This window comes from Sphaerodactylus townsendi, linkage group LG06 (assembly GCF_021028975.2).
Source record: "Sphaerodactylus townsendi isolate TG3544 linkage group LG06, MPM_Stown_v2.3, whole genome shotgun sequence".
Classification (NCBI taxonomy): Eukaryota; Metazoa; Chordata; class Lepidosauria; order Squamata; family Sphaerodactylidae; genus Sphaerodactylus; species Sphaerodactylus townsendi.
This window is the reverse complement of record NC_059430.1, coordinates 91,574,522-91,590,899: the sequence shown is the minus strand read 5'-3', so window position 1 is coordinate 91,590,899 and position 16,378 is coordinate 91,574,522. Positions and strand designations below refer to the sequence as shown.

The window sequence follows — 16,378 nt, the reverse complement described above, 5'->3', positions numbered from 1 at the left end:
TTCCACTGCATCTATTGATGCTCCCAGCAGTTTCTGTGCCTGAAAGTGAATGTATATAATTATTAATTTTAAACTGTTTGTGCTTCAGTGGAGTTGCCAATGGAATTATAATGAAGGTGCTGTTCTGTTTTGAAAGGCAACATACACCTATATACTAGAGCTCCAGTTTTGCAGATGGCAAGCAAACTAACAATTCAGACATTCCCAAATTACTTAATGTGGAGCTGGCATCACCAGCTGCACTTCTGACAGTGACGCTCAGAAGGAGAAACTTGCCTCGAGTACCCCAGACTTACTGTAGGAACATTTCTAGGAAGAAGTACAGGTGATCCCCCATGGGGTGGAAAAAAAGGCAGGTTAATTCCCCCAACCCCTGCTTTCCTGTGCCAGGGATTGTGGCCTCCAAGGCACAAATCCCCAAGCTTTATTTCTTTCAACTATCACCCATAAACCTTAAGAGCCAACCACTGTGATCCAGAGAGTAGATCACACAGAACAAAGCTAAATCAATGTACTATTAAACAAGGCTAGTGAGGAGAAAACAAGAAAATAGTAATTTAATAGGATTGATTTTTGTACAATCTCATCTACAAATGGAAAGATCTGTGTGTGCTATGTGTCATCAAATTGCTTTGAATTTATGGTGACTCAATGAGTTAAGGATGCCAGAATCTCCTGTTATTGACATCCTTGCTCAGGTCTTGTAAACTGAAGGCCATAGCTTCCTTTGCTGACTCAGTTTTTCTCATGTTAGATCAATTTCTTTTATTATTACCTTCAACTTTTCCTAGTCTTATTGTCTTTTCCAGTGAGTATTATCGTCTCATAAAATTAGCAAAATACAATACCCTCAGTTTGGTCATTTTAGCTTCATTCAACTACCACCCAGTGAATAACAACTGTCTTGCTTTCGATTGATCACTATGGTCTCCAGACAGTGCAGTGTCTCCAGACAGTTTTTGGAGAATGGTTAATAAGCATTAGAAGGGTTATGGTTATGTGCCAGCAAAATCAAATGTTAATCTGAATAGTAAGTGTTAACTATGCATAATGCAACCAAAGGATCCCATAATGCAAATAAAAAGATCTGCAAATGGAAATATCTGATTAAAAATCCAGTATGTACAGGTAGAAGCTGGAAATATAATGAGGATGTACATTTATGCATGTACATGAAAATTAAAATTGATGAATCATAATTCTAAATAAATTTACAGGCTATATTTTTCCACAGGAGCCCCTCTGCAATTTATTGAGAAGTTTTCACCATTGAAATGAAAAGAAGCTTCACACGAATAGACCCATCCTTTATTTCAGAGGTTCTTGCACAGGGGAATTTCCTAACAAATAAAAATCAAATACCACCATATCCAATTATCTATGAAGTGTCAGGTGCTTTAATAATACCAAAGTGCTCTAAGTGAAAAAAACACAAAGTGCAGTACATTGACAACAATTACAGGAGTGCCATCAGTCGGTTCTTGGAAGTCTATTAAGAAGCTGTCTAAAAATAATAATCAAAACTTAAAAGAATAATCAAAAGTGCTTGTTCATCTGTGGGGGATGGTGGAAGAAGAAATTGCTTGGAAATATAGATTCTCTGTGGAAGTGAAAATGGGTTGAATGGTGAAGAGAAAAAAAGAACATGCTATCAAATTGAGAAGGGGAACAGAAGTATAATATTTTAAAGACAAATATGATTCCTTTTGGAATAGTCATGTTAACCAGTATGGATTCTGTTTTGTAATAAGTGTAGCTTCCTAACTTGTGTTTTGATTTCCCCCCCTGATACTTCTGTGGCTTTGATTGCAGAGAATCAATTAATACCTCTCAAATATAACTGGAACTTTTTTCCCAAATTGGCAAATTCCTTCTTTTAGAATTAAACTGATAACCATTGTTGCCTGCCAGTGGCAGGAAAAAACCCCTATTGCAAGGCAGATTAATTTTCAGATTTCACTTCAGGGTCTCAAATGGCAAGAGCATCGTGGTGAATTGGCTCCTCCTATAGGAAACTGCTGAGAAGTACAAGAGGTTTTTGCTTCAACCATAGAAATGAAAAAGGAGTCTGCAAAGTAGAAGGGGTAGCATCATTTGAGATTAATCTTGAAGCAAAATTACTCAGAATTCTACTCAGGTTTGTTCATTGCAGCTTTCTCCCAGAAAGAGTTCCTATAAATGCACTAATACATCTCATGTACATCCAAAAGGACTCTTTGAGTCATTATAATAATAGTAACAGTGGTCGGGTTTTTATCCATAACCATCCTATGTGGATATTTCTCTGTCTCTATGGGTGATTATTCTTTTCTTCTACTTGGATGGCATAGAGCAATAACATTCTGGATGGGATGGAACTGGCTTTCTCGCTGCCATTCATATCTAGACTAGATCTACGCTGTGGAAGAGAAAGAAATTCACTGATTTGTCTGTGTCTGCTAAAGAGATTACAGAGATGATATTTTCTTTCAAAGTGCAGATCAGGGCTGATTCCAGGTTGATGGAGACCCTAGGTGAGGGACTATAACTGGACCCTGGTTTCCACTGTTGGGAAGAAAGATAGGACTACAAATGAAGTCAATCAACAAATATTTCAAAAGAATGCTGAGAGGTAGGTTAGAAAGAGAACCAGTATGATATAGTGATTAAGAGTGGCAGACTCTAATCTGGAGAACCAGGCTTGATTCCCCACTCCTCCACATGAAGCCTACTAGGTGATCTTGGGCCAGTCACGTTCTCTAAGAACGATCTCAAACCACCTCTGAATATCTCTTGCTTTGAAAACCCGAATGGGTCACTATAAATCACTCACAAAAGCCACTGCTCTGATTGGGCCTACTGGCTGCTCTCATTACTCATCAAGTGACCACCTATGCCTACCCCTGATGCTAATTATGGTGCAGATTTTTACAGCAGTATACACTTACCTGAGAGTAAAAAACCCTATAGAACTTGGAAAAGAAAATCCCTGCAGGTGCTGTTCTCTTCCATGTTCTAAGAGTACATCCAATTTGCTCAACAGTCAAATGATCATGGGCTTCACTGCTCTTTTAAGCACCAGCCTCAATTTTGAAGAAAGTCAGCATCAGACAGTGAGGTGCCATCCTGCCTAGCATTGCATTGTTATATGCCTAAATATCAAGCAACCACCTGCCTGAAATTTTTCTAGACTAAATATATTTACAAGCACATATATATATGCTTGTCAGCTGGCTGGGTAGGCAGGTACAAAGTGGTAGGTGGGTAACTTCCTAAATGGATATTTAATTTCATTTCACTTCCAAAGCTCTCTGGGTGGTTTACAACAAAAATATAAACAGTCAAAATACAATACAGATGGCTTAAAATTTTTCAAAGTACAAATATATTAAACCAATAAAAGGCACAAAATGCAGTTAACAAAAGCATAGTCCAGAATAAAAGATGTCCTGATGAAACATATCAGGCCCCAAAAAGACTAGGGAAATCTTTGAAAGCTTTCTTAAAGAGAGCTGTCTTAACCTGGCAACAAAAAGGTTGGCAAATTTCCTGCCAGGGAGGTCACAGAAGGGAGGTTATTGCAAAGATGGGGGAGGGGGGGTGCCACTGCCTAAAAGGCTCTCCCTTTAGTTGCCACCCTCTAAACGTCATGAGGGTCTGGCACCTGAAGAAAGGCCCCGGAAGCAGAGCAGAGCGTCCGAGCAGATTGAGATCAGAAGAGGCGCTGTGATGAGTATTGTGGTCCCAAGTCACATAGAGCTTTATAAGTTAAAAAAAATATCCAGGCTGAGGGAGAACAGCAGTTCTGGGAGTTTTATAGGAGATACTTGAATGATTTGGGCTCTCTGGGATCACCTGATTCCCTGGTTCAAAAGATTCTGGGATATATTGCTAATATCTCATCATAAATATAAACAACAATAGAGTTAGCTTTTACAAGGAACAGTATAACCAGGGTCTCTTTTTGGCACCACCCACCTCCGCCACTCGACTTCTGCCCTCACCAATAACCAGGAAGTCTTTATAAAAAAGCTTTATTTCAAACCATCTTTTCTGTTCTCCTGTGGCAGCAGCAGGAAGAGAGAGGGAGATATTGTGGTGGTCTCCCTTCCTGATCCTGTTAAGCTTCTGAGATTTGATGAGATTGGACTATAGCAGGCTGCCTTTCCACCCATAAAGACAGTGGGGAAAGGCTATATTTAAACAAAAATTTAGCTGGCAGAGGTAGGGAGCTACACCCGTCGTATACTGCACCTTAGCTTACTGGTATCTGGTTCTTCCAGAATTTTTCTTCTTGTCCAGCTGACTTCTGGCATTGGAACTGAACTGGGAGAAAAATGCTTTGATCATCTGAGCACAGCAATTTAATGAATGAGAGGAGGCAAGATTAGTTCCCCTCAACCTGTTTTTTTTTTAAATAATGCCTACTTTGGATGTATGTGGACACAAGGATCACCCTGTTTCATGTTACTGGTGTCCCCTACCTGCATTCATGGATTGTTAAATGTCTGCTTGTACCTGCTTTACAGGTGAGAATATAAAACAGGGACAGGTTTTTTTTGGTCTACCTGAAATTCAGCAGGGAGGATTCATTGAGCAGTAGTCCCTGAGAATTTTGCCCTGGTTAGGTGGAAGCCAAAAGTCTTATAGCTGAAGTTGTACTTCCTACGGATACAAACAGGAAGTAGATTAAAGGCACTGATAATTATAATAAAGGATTTTTAAATCGTAAAGTTAAATTGGAATGAAAACTTTGCTGGGAGTTTACATATTTGCTCTTGCAGCTAAGGGAGCTGTAAGTCATCAACTGGCCCTACTGGGCTGCTGGCTGATCCCATTTCTGGAGTACATATAGGTATATTAAATGGCTTAGCATCTTGCCTGTGAGTCTTCAAACTTTAATTAGTAGCTGACAACAAAATCCAGCTTGTAATATGATACCGTCAGCCACAGGTTCCAGCTCTCTACATGTTCTTTCCATTCTGCAGAAGAATACTTAAATTCCTTCCTGGCTATGCTTTGTAATACACAGTTGATTAATAGTATTGCAGAGCAGGTTCAGAGAATTGGGAAGCGAGGAGACAAATTTTAATTAGAAGAGAATCAAGCCACCAGATGGCTCCCTGATGTTTTAAATCTCCACTTAGGTGGAAGTAATGGATTTTCCTTGCAAATATTTTTGGATCAAATGAAACCATTTCTTTAAAAACAAGGACTAAGACAGAACAAACCATAACCTTACCTAGCTGTGTGTCTACCATATAGAGTTCCAAGTTGTAGATTAACTCTTCTAATAATGTATTGTCGAAGGCTTTTTTTCTGTGTACATGAAATTCGACAGGGAGGATCCATTGAGCAGTAGTCCCTGAGAAGAATATTTGACTAATGCTGGGAAAAAAATAAGTGGGATATCGGCACAGCTAATCCAAGGAGCTGAGAGTGTAACAACACTGTTGGAGTCCATAGCTATACTGCCCACGCCCACCAGTCAATGAATCATGTCAGTAATATGCTTGTGTAATTTAAGGTTGCCAGCTGTGGTGCAGTGGTTAGAGTGCTGGATTCAGATCTGTGAGACCTGGTTTCAGATTCCTGCTCTGCCATGGAACTTGCTGAGTGGCCTCAAGATAGTCACACACTTTCAGGCTAACCTACCTCACAGCATTGTTGTGAGGATGTAATGAAGGTGAAGAAAACTCTATAAGCCAGTTCAGATCTTCACTGGAAAGAAAGACAGTGTATAAACAAATGGAGAACCAAACAGACCTGGAGAAAATGTCTTGTTCCTTTGAGAGAGACAATGTGTGGGCGGCAAAATCTTTTCCCAGTGTGAGGTAAAACCTAAGAAGAGCCCTGCTGGATTGTGCCAGTGCTCCATCTAGTCCAGCATCCTGTTTCATACATTGGCCAACCAGTTACTCTGGAAAGCTAACAAATTTCACAAAAGTCAGGGCACTGGTATTCAAAGGCTTATTGCCTCTGAAAATGGAAGTTCTGTTCACTCACCATGGCTAGTAGCAATTGATGGGCCTCTTCGTGAATCTGCTAATCAAGGTCACGTATTCTCATGGCCATCACACCCTCCTCTTGCAGTGAATCCCACCATTTAATTATTCATTGAGTACAGAATTATTTTCTTTTGTATTTCCTGTGCATGTTTTCCTAACAAATTTGTTGGGCGCCTCCCACATTCTAATGTCACGAGAGAGGGAGAAAAAGTTCCCTCTAACCATTTTCTCCACCCCACGCATGGTTTATTAGACCTATGTCCCCTTTAGCTTTCCTTTTTCTATTAAAATTTCCCAGTGATCAGAACTGCACACAGTATTCCAAATCAGGTTGCATTATGGCTCAATACAAGGCATTACAACACTGGCCCATTTTATACTCAGTCTCATCCCTGATCATCCCCAGCATGGAGTTTGTCTCCTTCATTGCTGTCACATACTGTGTTGACATTTTCATCAAGCTGTGACCGAGTAGAGAACTGTGGTATGCTTGTCAGAAGCCTTGTAACTTCCACATGCCTGCAATCTCTGCAGAAGGAGATTGAGATCCTCTCCTGTAACTGTGCATCCTTTTCACAGGCTCTCATCGAGAACACATAACATGGGCAGTCCAGCTATATCACCCGAACACCTCCACAGCTCCCTCAGGAGAGGAAACTCTCACAGAAAGCCCAGTACCCCTTGGTCTCCTGTCCCAGGGAAGGGAGCGAGTATCTTGAGGTGAATTTTAAAGCAAAGCAAGGTTTATTTTATTTATTTTATTTATTATTTGATTTAATATACCGCCCTATCCCCGAAGGGTGGTGAACAAGTTAGCATAGATGTCACCATTGCAATCTGAAACAGAGTTACACGGTACACCCTTAGGATCATACTGTAAGATAACACAGAACAGCAGTCACAGAAGGGTTTCCTGTCATCTCCCCATACAGTATTGTTGTAGCTTTTTGGATGCAGATCAATAGAAACCCTAACAACCTCAAGCAATGAACAGATGTTTGATGCCACCCCAGAAGAATGGAGAAAGCGGTAAAAAGAATTGCTGGAAGAAACTGTGTCAAAATGTACAATTTAGCTTATGCCCCCAAGTAGCACAGGAATGTACAAATGCAGTAGCACCGTAAAGACCAGCAGGATTTTGCGGGCATAAACTTTCAAGAATTAAAGCTCCTTTAATCAGCACAAATGCAGCACAAATGACTGTTCTTGTTAGGGAATTTCTTAATTCTCATGGTCCAATGCAGTGGCGTACCTGCCTAGGGACAGGGGGTACCCTGTGTCCCCGGGCGCCCCCCATTTGGTCATGTGGGGGGCGCCACCATTTCAGGGTCGTTTGTGTGTTTTTAAATTTTTTTAGTGTTTTTTACGTTTTGGCCTGCAGGGGGCGCGTTTTTAAGGTTAGTGGCACCAAAATTTCAGGGTATCATACAGGGACTGTCCTGATGATATCCCCCGTAAATTTGGTGATGTTTGGTTCCGGGGAAGCAAAGTTATGGACGCCCAAATGGAATGTCCCCATCCCCATTGTTTTCAATGGGAGCTAACAGGAGATGGGGGCTGCCCATTTGAGGGACCATAACTTTGGTCCCCCTGAACCTAACTTCACCAAACTTGGGTGGCATCATAAGAATAGTTACCATATGATGCCCTGAAATTTTGGTGTCACTAGCTTTAGAAATACACCCCTTCCAGGCACCCCAAGAAATTTGCCCAAGATTCTTTTACTTTTGTAGTGACTTTTTTGCTCCATTGTAGCCAATGGGAATTTCTGAGTGTGTAGGCAGGCTGCACATTTTTTTTGAAAGATAGAGGCCACCAGGACTTTTTTAAGGTGGCTCCAAGAGTTCTTGGGTAATAGCACCCAAGCTTGGTGAGCTTTGCTTCTGGAGTGGGGAGGCAGTTGAGAGAGTTCTGAGAGAACTCAGCCCACAGGCTTTCATGTGCAGGAGCAGGGAAACAAAATAAGCCTTTTGGGGGCCCATAAAATTGAACCCCCAGAAGCAAAGGTCTCCAAACCTGGATGCTATTACCAGGAGGGCCTCCTGAGCCACCTTGAAAGTCTGGTGCCTCTGTCTTCAAAAATGTGCAGCCTTATTTCATCAGATAGAAGCTTAAGGAGGATCTACCTTGGCAAGTATTTAGATGGTAGACTGAATCTCCAACCCTCAAAAGTGATGCTGTTTCACTTCAGGGTGGGGGAGAATCCACCCCCAAACAGCATCACTTTCAATTTTGTTTTTAACCAGGGACCCCAGATTCTCCCTTTAAGGTGGATTTAAAAGAAGAATCTGAGCTCCCTAGTTTAAACACCATTGAAAGTGGTGCTGTTTGGGGGTGGATTCCACTGGAGGTGTTTTGTGAGAGATGATGCTGACATTTGTTTGGTAAATGTTTTGCTGGGGGTGATTTGTGAGAGATTTACATGCTTAATATCGACTTGCACTGGCTTGGAGTTGTTTCTCAGGCTAACAACCTACCTCATAGGGTTGTTGTATTAGAAAATTAGGAAAAGAGTTGGTGGGGAGAGAGCCATGTATGTTTTGCTGGGAGTGGGAGGCGTTTTGTGAGCTGGTACAAAAAATCATTGTTTGGTCATGGTGGGGGAGGGTGGCCGCCCATACGCCAGGTGGGGGGGGGGGCGCCAAACTCAGGTTTTGTCCCCGGGAACCAGTTTGCCTAGGTACGCCCCTGGTCCAATATGTTATAATATAATGCAAATAAGTGGCTTGTTAGATATATTCAATTTTGTATCTAACCTGCTGAGTTGCATGCATTGTGCAGTCAAGTTTTTCCAGTTGGCAAGTTGATTATAAATATAATCTTTATTACATATATTTCTCTGAATTAGTTTTACAGTAGACAGTATCTATCAAGCTTATCTGATGAATCACTTCCATTTTCCTTCCTCACTGTACCCTCTGCCCATATGTCTTTTTCTGTATGGTTCCCAGGAGACTGGCATGGTCTTTTGGGTGTCAAAAATGGCTCCCTCCTCCCTCAACTGTCTCAAATATGTATCAGACTATTTTCAATCCTGATGTCTGTTCTAATTTTCTGTGCCTGTACTGTACAGTTGTAACCATGCTTAATGTAGGGAGTTTTTTCAATTTTTGTGACTTATTTTGGAGTCTGTGTGGCCCACATGCCATATAGTAAAGTAAAATTTTATGTTCAGTCAAATTAAAACTTTGGCTCTTGATACAATATTGAAGATAAAATGTAGGATAAACTATTGTGGAGGATATTTTCCAGCCAAATTATTTTTGTAAAAATAAATATAAAGGGAATTCTACATAATAGATATATCCTATATATAATAATATCTAAATATAAATAAATATAAAGGGAATTCTGTAGAAACATGGTCGCCAAGGACTAAAGGACTAAGGTTGTGGGTGGGCTGAGATGGGATTGTGGGATGTTAGAGCCAGTGATAAGCCTTCACTAGGAATATTACAGTATTTGGTATTTCTGTTCTCCTGACCTCTTGAGAGCAAACCAGGAAAGACTCCTCTTGATAGAGCTTTTAAACTGTTAATGCAATCTATGGAGAGATGCTCACTTGCCATATGTTTTCCTAAGCCTTTTCTCTTGTTGACTAATCCTCTGCTTGGCTTGTGAAACTGTACTGATGACAGTTTAATGTTGTATGGGGAATAACGGGGCCAAACAGAATGCAGACATCTGTGGGCAGTAGCATTTAAAATCAATTAATTCTTGCTTGTGGAGTAACAGGACCAGAGAGCTGAGTATATAGAGCCATTGCAGCACAAATAATGTAGCAGGCTTAGCAGACGATTTTAGACTCTGTAAATGCTTGCAGGACTTCTACAATGCCTTGCCTGAGGAAAGCTCCACAAACACTTCATAAATCATTCTTCTCCCCCAGCCTGCCCCCCTTCTCATGCCCAAGCCATTTATCTGACTTGGAATCACAGCACTAAAGCTATTCCCCTCTGAATTGCAAATAGCACATACATATATTTGATACCAAGATCATTTGTTAAGTTACATAATGATGATAGTAAATATATGAGTTACAAAGTGTTCAATTTAAAATGTTAAGAAAATGCACTGATGTCATATCCAGATAATGTATTTCATTGTACTATGCAAAGTTACCCTCTTCTAAGCCTATTAACTCTGCTTAAGATGGTAGCGGGGGCAGGGGTGGACCAGTTCTAGGATTTTATGATTCCTATGATGGCTTGATACAATTCTCAAACTCTGGAGGGTGTGTAGGGAATGAAAAAATAGAGTGTGAATGCAGACACTCATTTCTCCATTATAGATTTTGCAAAAACTGGGTAAGTTTTGGAGAAAATGAAGAATATTTCAGAGCATTCATGAGGGGAGAAGTAAACAAATGGGCTCAGTGTCTGGTGACGGCAGCTGCCATCATCCCAGACATTGCCAGCATCCGCCGAAAGATTCCCTGACCAGCTCCAACCCCCGGCATGCCACCAAGCCCCCTACTCACTGTGAGCACTGGGACATCTGGGGACAATGACATTGCACTGAGGAACACTGCTGCAGCTGGCCTGCTTCCCACAAGCACAGAGACAAAGTGGGAGAGGCCAACAAGAAGCAGAGGTGAGTAGCAGCCCAGCCAGTCAGAACCCAAGGGGGCCAGACCCGCCTTGGGCAAGTCGTGAACTAGCTGGGGATCATTAGAAAAGGAATTGATAATCTGGGGTGCTCTGATATGGAATTCCCAGGGGCCTGCTGACTTTATAATTGCCTCATGGTCTTGTAGGGAAATCTGTGACTATTAATGTAGTATAAAACCAATATGCTGTTGTTTGTATATAGACAAAGCCTAAATTCTACTGGCTACCATTCTCATTTTCTCAGGAAGTGACCTCTTACCTTAGTCAGGTGAATAATTGCTTGGAGTGATTGATGGAATTTCCTGTTCTGTTTAAAATGAAAAGCAGCCAACCTGGTAGCCTTAGTAACTCTGGTTCTTTGTTATATTCTCTTGACAAAGGTTGTTTTTAAAAGTAAGCTTCAATGTGTCAATTTTGCATGCCAAGTGGCACAGCTTGTGGAAGATCTATCTGATGAATATTGTGTTTTTAATATCCTTTTCTCATTTGACATATGGAACTCTTTTATTTCATCTTTCTTTCTTTGACAGTTTTACAACCTCCTAAGCTCAGTAAGGTCATTTGCTTCCTTTTGCCTCAGGGAGTGTGCTCTCGCTGCACCATTTTTAGATGACCCATTCTTTAACACAGTTATGGAAATCTATACCGTGTTGTTTCCAGCAGAGGATCAAAAAAGTCTCATTGTATCTTAAATGGCATACTGATTGGTTAAACTCAGTCGCCCTCTTTGAGTGATAGACCTTCTTGTGGCAACTGCCAACTGGAGAATAAATGAGCAAACAATCTGGGTCCTCAACAGTTGTGCTGTGGGAAATGCATTCTAAGGAAACAGGCTGTGACTAGGCTGGCTGATGGAGATGTGGGGTGTGGGTTGATTTTCTCCTGCTGTTTTCGCTCCTTTAACAAGCTGACTCAAGGTATGAGGAGTGGGGTACAGAGTTGGTCTGAAATAGAAAGATGGATGGAAAAGCATGAAGAAAAGGAAAAATGAGGCTGGGAAAACTCAACAAGCCTTTTTCCTTTCTTACTCAATGCTCACTGAATGCCACACAGGCATATGCATTCTGAAGAGCAACTGGCGTTTTGTTAGTAGTATCACTGGCAAACTGGTAGAAACAGTTGAGAGCAAACATATTTTATGTTCTGAAATCGCTGAATGAATACTGTCCATCTGACAAAGTGTAGTTGCCATACCAGCACAATGCACTTTGCAAGTGGGAAAAAGAAAAAAGCTGAGCGATATTAACTGAAAAATGGCTGAGCGATATTAACTGGAAAAGAATTCAGTCAGCGAAAGTAAAATGGTTGTGCATGAACGTCCCACTGCTCAGTTCTGTTCAGTGATTTCAAGCCAGACATGCATGGGTAAGGATAAAATTTGTTTCTGATTTTTCACTTTCTGGGGAGTTGTTCCTGTTTATTAACACTGCTGTATCCTGTGGTGTCTTTCAGAGTATCGGGTGGAGAACTGTTTGACCGCATTGTGGAAAAAGGATTTTACACTGAAAAAGATGCGAGCACCCTGATACGGCAGGTGTTGGATGCTGTGTACTATCTGCATAGGATGGGCATTGTTCACAGAGATCTGAAGGTACTGTTGCTCATTTATTAAATCAGGCATACATACTAAACTTTTTTCTTGTAATTTCAGGGCAGGCAGCACCCAATATTATACAAGACACAGACCAATACCAATAATGCTACCAATAATGTGTCCAGCTGTCTTGATCCCCTAATAATGTGTAGTGAAGCTCATTTTGTAATTCAGAGTTTTCCCTCATACATGCACACTGTACCCTGCAGCATTGGGTAGAAAGATGATTTGATAAAGTCTTGATTACTTTGTGGGTTGATAGAACAGAGGCATATCTACAGAAAATGGTGCCTGGGACAAGACCAGATTTTTCCCTGCCCCCACCCCCCCGGGAGTCTTAGGCGGCGACAAGTAAATGCGATGTTTCCGGGGGGGGGGGGAGGCAATACCACAGGGCCCAAACACATGTCTGACCAAATAGGAATTCTTAAGGCAGCAGGGTGATGCACATCCTGGGTGCCATTAGCCTCCTGGCAAGCTGGACATAGCCCATTTAAGTTGTCCAGGTTGGGGTAAGGCTGGGGCTGGCAGTTCAGCCCGTGGCTGGGGGCATGTGGTTTTGGAACTGCCAGGGCTTTTTCGAGCAAAGGGAGCCGGGAAGGCCAGCGGTCTGGAGGCGGGGCACTCCTTCCAGGGGCTGGTCTTGGGGCCTCAGCAGGGCCCTGCTTACTGCCTTCCTGGCCAGATGCAGCCTGTTTTAAGAAAGGGGCTGAGCCAGTGAGAGTGAGCCAGCACGGGTGGGCAGGGGCATCCTTGACTGTTGGTCCCAGCATCGGAAGAGGCAGGAGACCATTTCTTCACTGGCCAGGAGCTGGTTGGGTGCAGGCTAGCCCCTCCCCACCAGACCAGGGAGCTGCTAGGATGGGAGGGGCACGTGGGCATGGGCATGTGATAAAATGTATGGCGCCCAAGGTCATACGATACCACATTCCCTCTGGGCAGTACGCCTCTATGATAGAATTAGGGTTAACTGGGGGTAACAATCTTTTAACCTATAATTTGACCCTGAGGGGCAAGGGGTCTTTTTACATAAAGGTCTCCTCTTTTCTGAACATGTAACATGTATTAGCAAAAGCATCTCTATACAAGGAACCATACAAACCTTAAAGCCTTTCCCTGGATGTTTCTGGGAAGACATAGCTGACCTTTCAGACTTTCCCATCCCTCACTTTGTCCTCCTTTGATTGTTTATGACTCCAGTCATATGGGCAAGAGCAGCTAGTGCTGCAGAAATCAAGGAATGTGGGACGATGGCCAGTGTTTTTCTCACTTCAGTCTTTCAGGAACAAAAGATGTTAAAGGAGGAGTAAGACTCTAAGTAAATGCCCTGTTTGTTTTAATGTTATTTCAGTTCATCTCAGGAATTAGTTGCTCAGTAGTGTCTTCTGCTAACTCAGCCTTATCCTGAAATAATGTGATTTTCAGAGAATTGCTTATAAAAGTTCTTTTGGACACAGAAGCTTTGAAGAGTGAATTCAAGTAATTCAGTGCTTCGGATAAGCTGATAATACTTTGCACCTAATGGAATTCCTCAGCTGTAATTTTTGAACAAGTCAATCTTAGTAGCAACACATGCCACAGTGAGATATCGAAATGTGACTCCAAAGAATGCTATAAAGGGGATTACTGTACAAATTACTTAGGAGTTTATATGAAGACACAGTAATGAAAATCAATCCTGTAAACCCAGGGAATTCAGGAGCTGCATGTTTCAGCCATCTTTATTGCGGACATTTCCAGTACCACCTTTAACATTGTTCTCTGACATCCCAAGGCTTAGCACCAAATGGACTAGCTAATAAAGAAGCTAGCAGATATAATCTAATGTACAGAAACTGGTAATCAATGGTCTGGTGGATCTTGTACCTAACGTTTCGCCTGCATCTGTAGCTGGCATCTTCAGAGGTATATCACAGAGGGAAGTCTGTTACACACTGTTAGAAACAAGATCCACCAGACCATGGCCACGCAGCCCGGAAAACCCACCACAACCAGTTGAATCCAGCCGTGAAAGCCTTCAACAATACATTGCTAATCAATCCTTTGTCATCCCAGTTTTAAGGCCTTTGCAGCAAAGACACCTAGAGATTTGTGACTGTCCACCTCCAGCATGTTTTAAAGACTACAAGCAGCTGCATGGGCTCCCAGGTGAAGGGAAGATCTAGTGTTCTTCCCTGCATGACTTTCCTACATTCCCTAAATTTCTGGACTATTTAAAATTTAATCTGCTTTTAGATTAAACCCTTTAAGCCTAGTTTAGATCAATGTCTAGTTGTCTGTGATTATCTGCCTTAAATGGTGTAGCACCATTGGGTTTGGACCAGGGAACATAACACTGCTGAACAGCTCCATCTGTTTCTTCTCATTTCTTGGATACCCCTGGCTAGAACATGCAATGGGTTTATTAAAAGAAAATGTTACATTCTGGTAGGAATTTGTACCACTTTCTTGGCAACCTGTTTCCCATTATTATTGGAAATGCTGGGCATTTCTCTCTCCCCCCCCCCCGTGCCTCTCTCACCCCCCCACCCCCGTTTGTGTGTATGTGTGTATTTAAATATGTTCAAGGTCTTATGCTGTTCTGTACTTCTGTAGCACTCAGGGATGCAGTGTGTCAAACTGAAGGTGCTCAGCACCTTGCCAGCAGAAAGAACCCAGAATCATCCCTAACCAGGTCTGCAGCAATGTATCTTCCCCATAATATATGTTAAAGTTCCTAGAAGCATATTGTGTTAGAGAAAGGATTCACTGAAAGTTAATGAATGGTTTAAACCTTGTGTTGAAGGTTAGCTGCATCACAACAGACCGGTCTTCTGGAGATCAGTGCTGGTTTGAAGCAATTTACATTATATTAACCATGAAAATTCTACAGAAAGATTTAATTATACAAATATTTACAAATGCAGATAAACATGCTGCACTCCCAAATCACTGTTTTTATTATATTAATCCTCCAGGAATTTCCCCCAAGTTATTTGCATAAAATAGATGTTGAGATGTAGTTGTTTTGAATGTAAAGGAGGGGATTGGTTTCATAAATTAAAGGCACACACTTCTATGTATGATTGCCTGTTTGTGTTCTGTTCCTCAAGTAAAATAGTCTTAGGTGCCCTGTACTCAGCCAGAACAGAGTGGGAGACTCACAAGCAAGGTGTAACAATTTAAAAAAAAGTTTATTGCTATAAGACCCTAACTCCTCCCAGGGTCTGACTAAAATAAAGTACTTGCTTGACTGGAACAACTTGAAGCTTGAGACTTTAATTCTTTCTTGACTTCTTCCAAGAAAGTCCACTTTGTCTGTGCTTCCTCTTGGTTCCTTCAGTGTTCTTTATCTGGATTCTATTCTCTGTTAACACCTTAACTTGATTCTGTATACTTTATCTATCTTAGATGTAAGAGTTATTGCAGCATCCCAGCTTCCCTGGCACCATAGACTAAACTGAGCTAAACAGGCGCACTACTGGGTAATGAAAGAAAGACTGCCTCTAAAGGGATTTCTTAAAGGGACAGGGTCTAACTACAGTTGAAGGGTCTGGTCCATATCTTCTGCAAGTTTCTTACATCCAACCTTATGTTTTGAAGCCCAAATGGCTCAAACGACCTATTACCAATGTCTGGCAGAACCTTACCTGATGGAGCTCAAGCCCAAAGCTGCTGCCATCTCCATGAGCCATCCACATCTGCCCAGTGCCATCAAGGGTGGCACTTCCTCTGCTGAGCCATAAGGAGAGCAGTGACAGGACATCTCAGAAATCCAGAGAAAGACACTACTTCTCCAGTTAAAACCTAGCTACTGTGGCAGAAGGATAAGGAGAGATGGGCAGGCCTGCAGTTGCCTGAGTAAATACAGCACCAGCTGGACTCTCAGCCAAGGGAACCTTGCCTGTTGCCATGGCAGGCAAAGCCTTAAAAGGTCCTGGGGCCTTGGGAGACTGGGACTGAAAAACCAAGAACTAGGACAAAGATAAGTAGTTAAGCTCCAAAAACTCAAGACCTGGGAGAATTTCTTGACTTGAAAGAGACCATGAGAGAAGATAATCATAGAAAACATAAAACATGGATAATAAATAGCATTGTTTAGCATATATCTGGAAGCACTTATTAAGATTGAACTGTTGTTCAATCTTAATAAGCACTTCACAGCCATTGCAGTCTATGTAAGCTCCCTTGAAGACTCCCTAGAAACT

The 16,378-nt window shown here is 41.8% G+C and overlaps 1 protein-coding gene across 2 annotated transcripts in view; it reads left to right on the top strand.

The window, feature by feature from the left end:
• The window catches only part of CAMK1D (calcium/calmodulin dependent protein kinase ID), a 195,686-nt gene that overhangs the window by 144,121 nt on the left and 35,187 nt on the right, over window positions 1–16,378 (top strand). Inside the window, exons 1-2 of one of the 2 annotated variants that reach the window (XM_048500591.1) lie at window positions 11,411–11,962; window positions 12,050–12,188. In XM_048500591.1, coding sequence (XP_048356548.1) covers window positions 11,955–11,962; window positions 12,050–12,188 — 147 coding nt within the window. In that variant the 5' untranslated portion in view covers window positions 11,411–11,954. Of the gene's footprint in view, window positions 1–11,410; window positions 11,963–12,049; window positions 12,189–16,378 lie in introns of those variants that run through there. The other variant, XM_048500590.1, reaches the window with a different exon arrangement.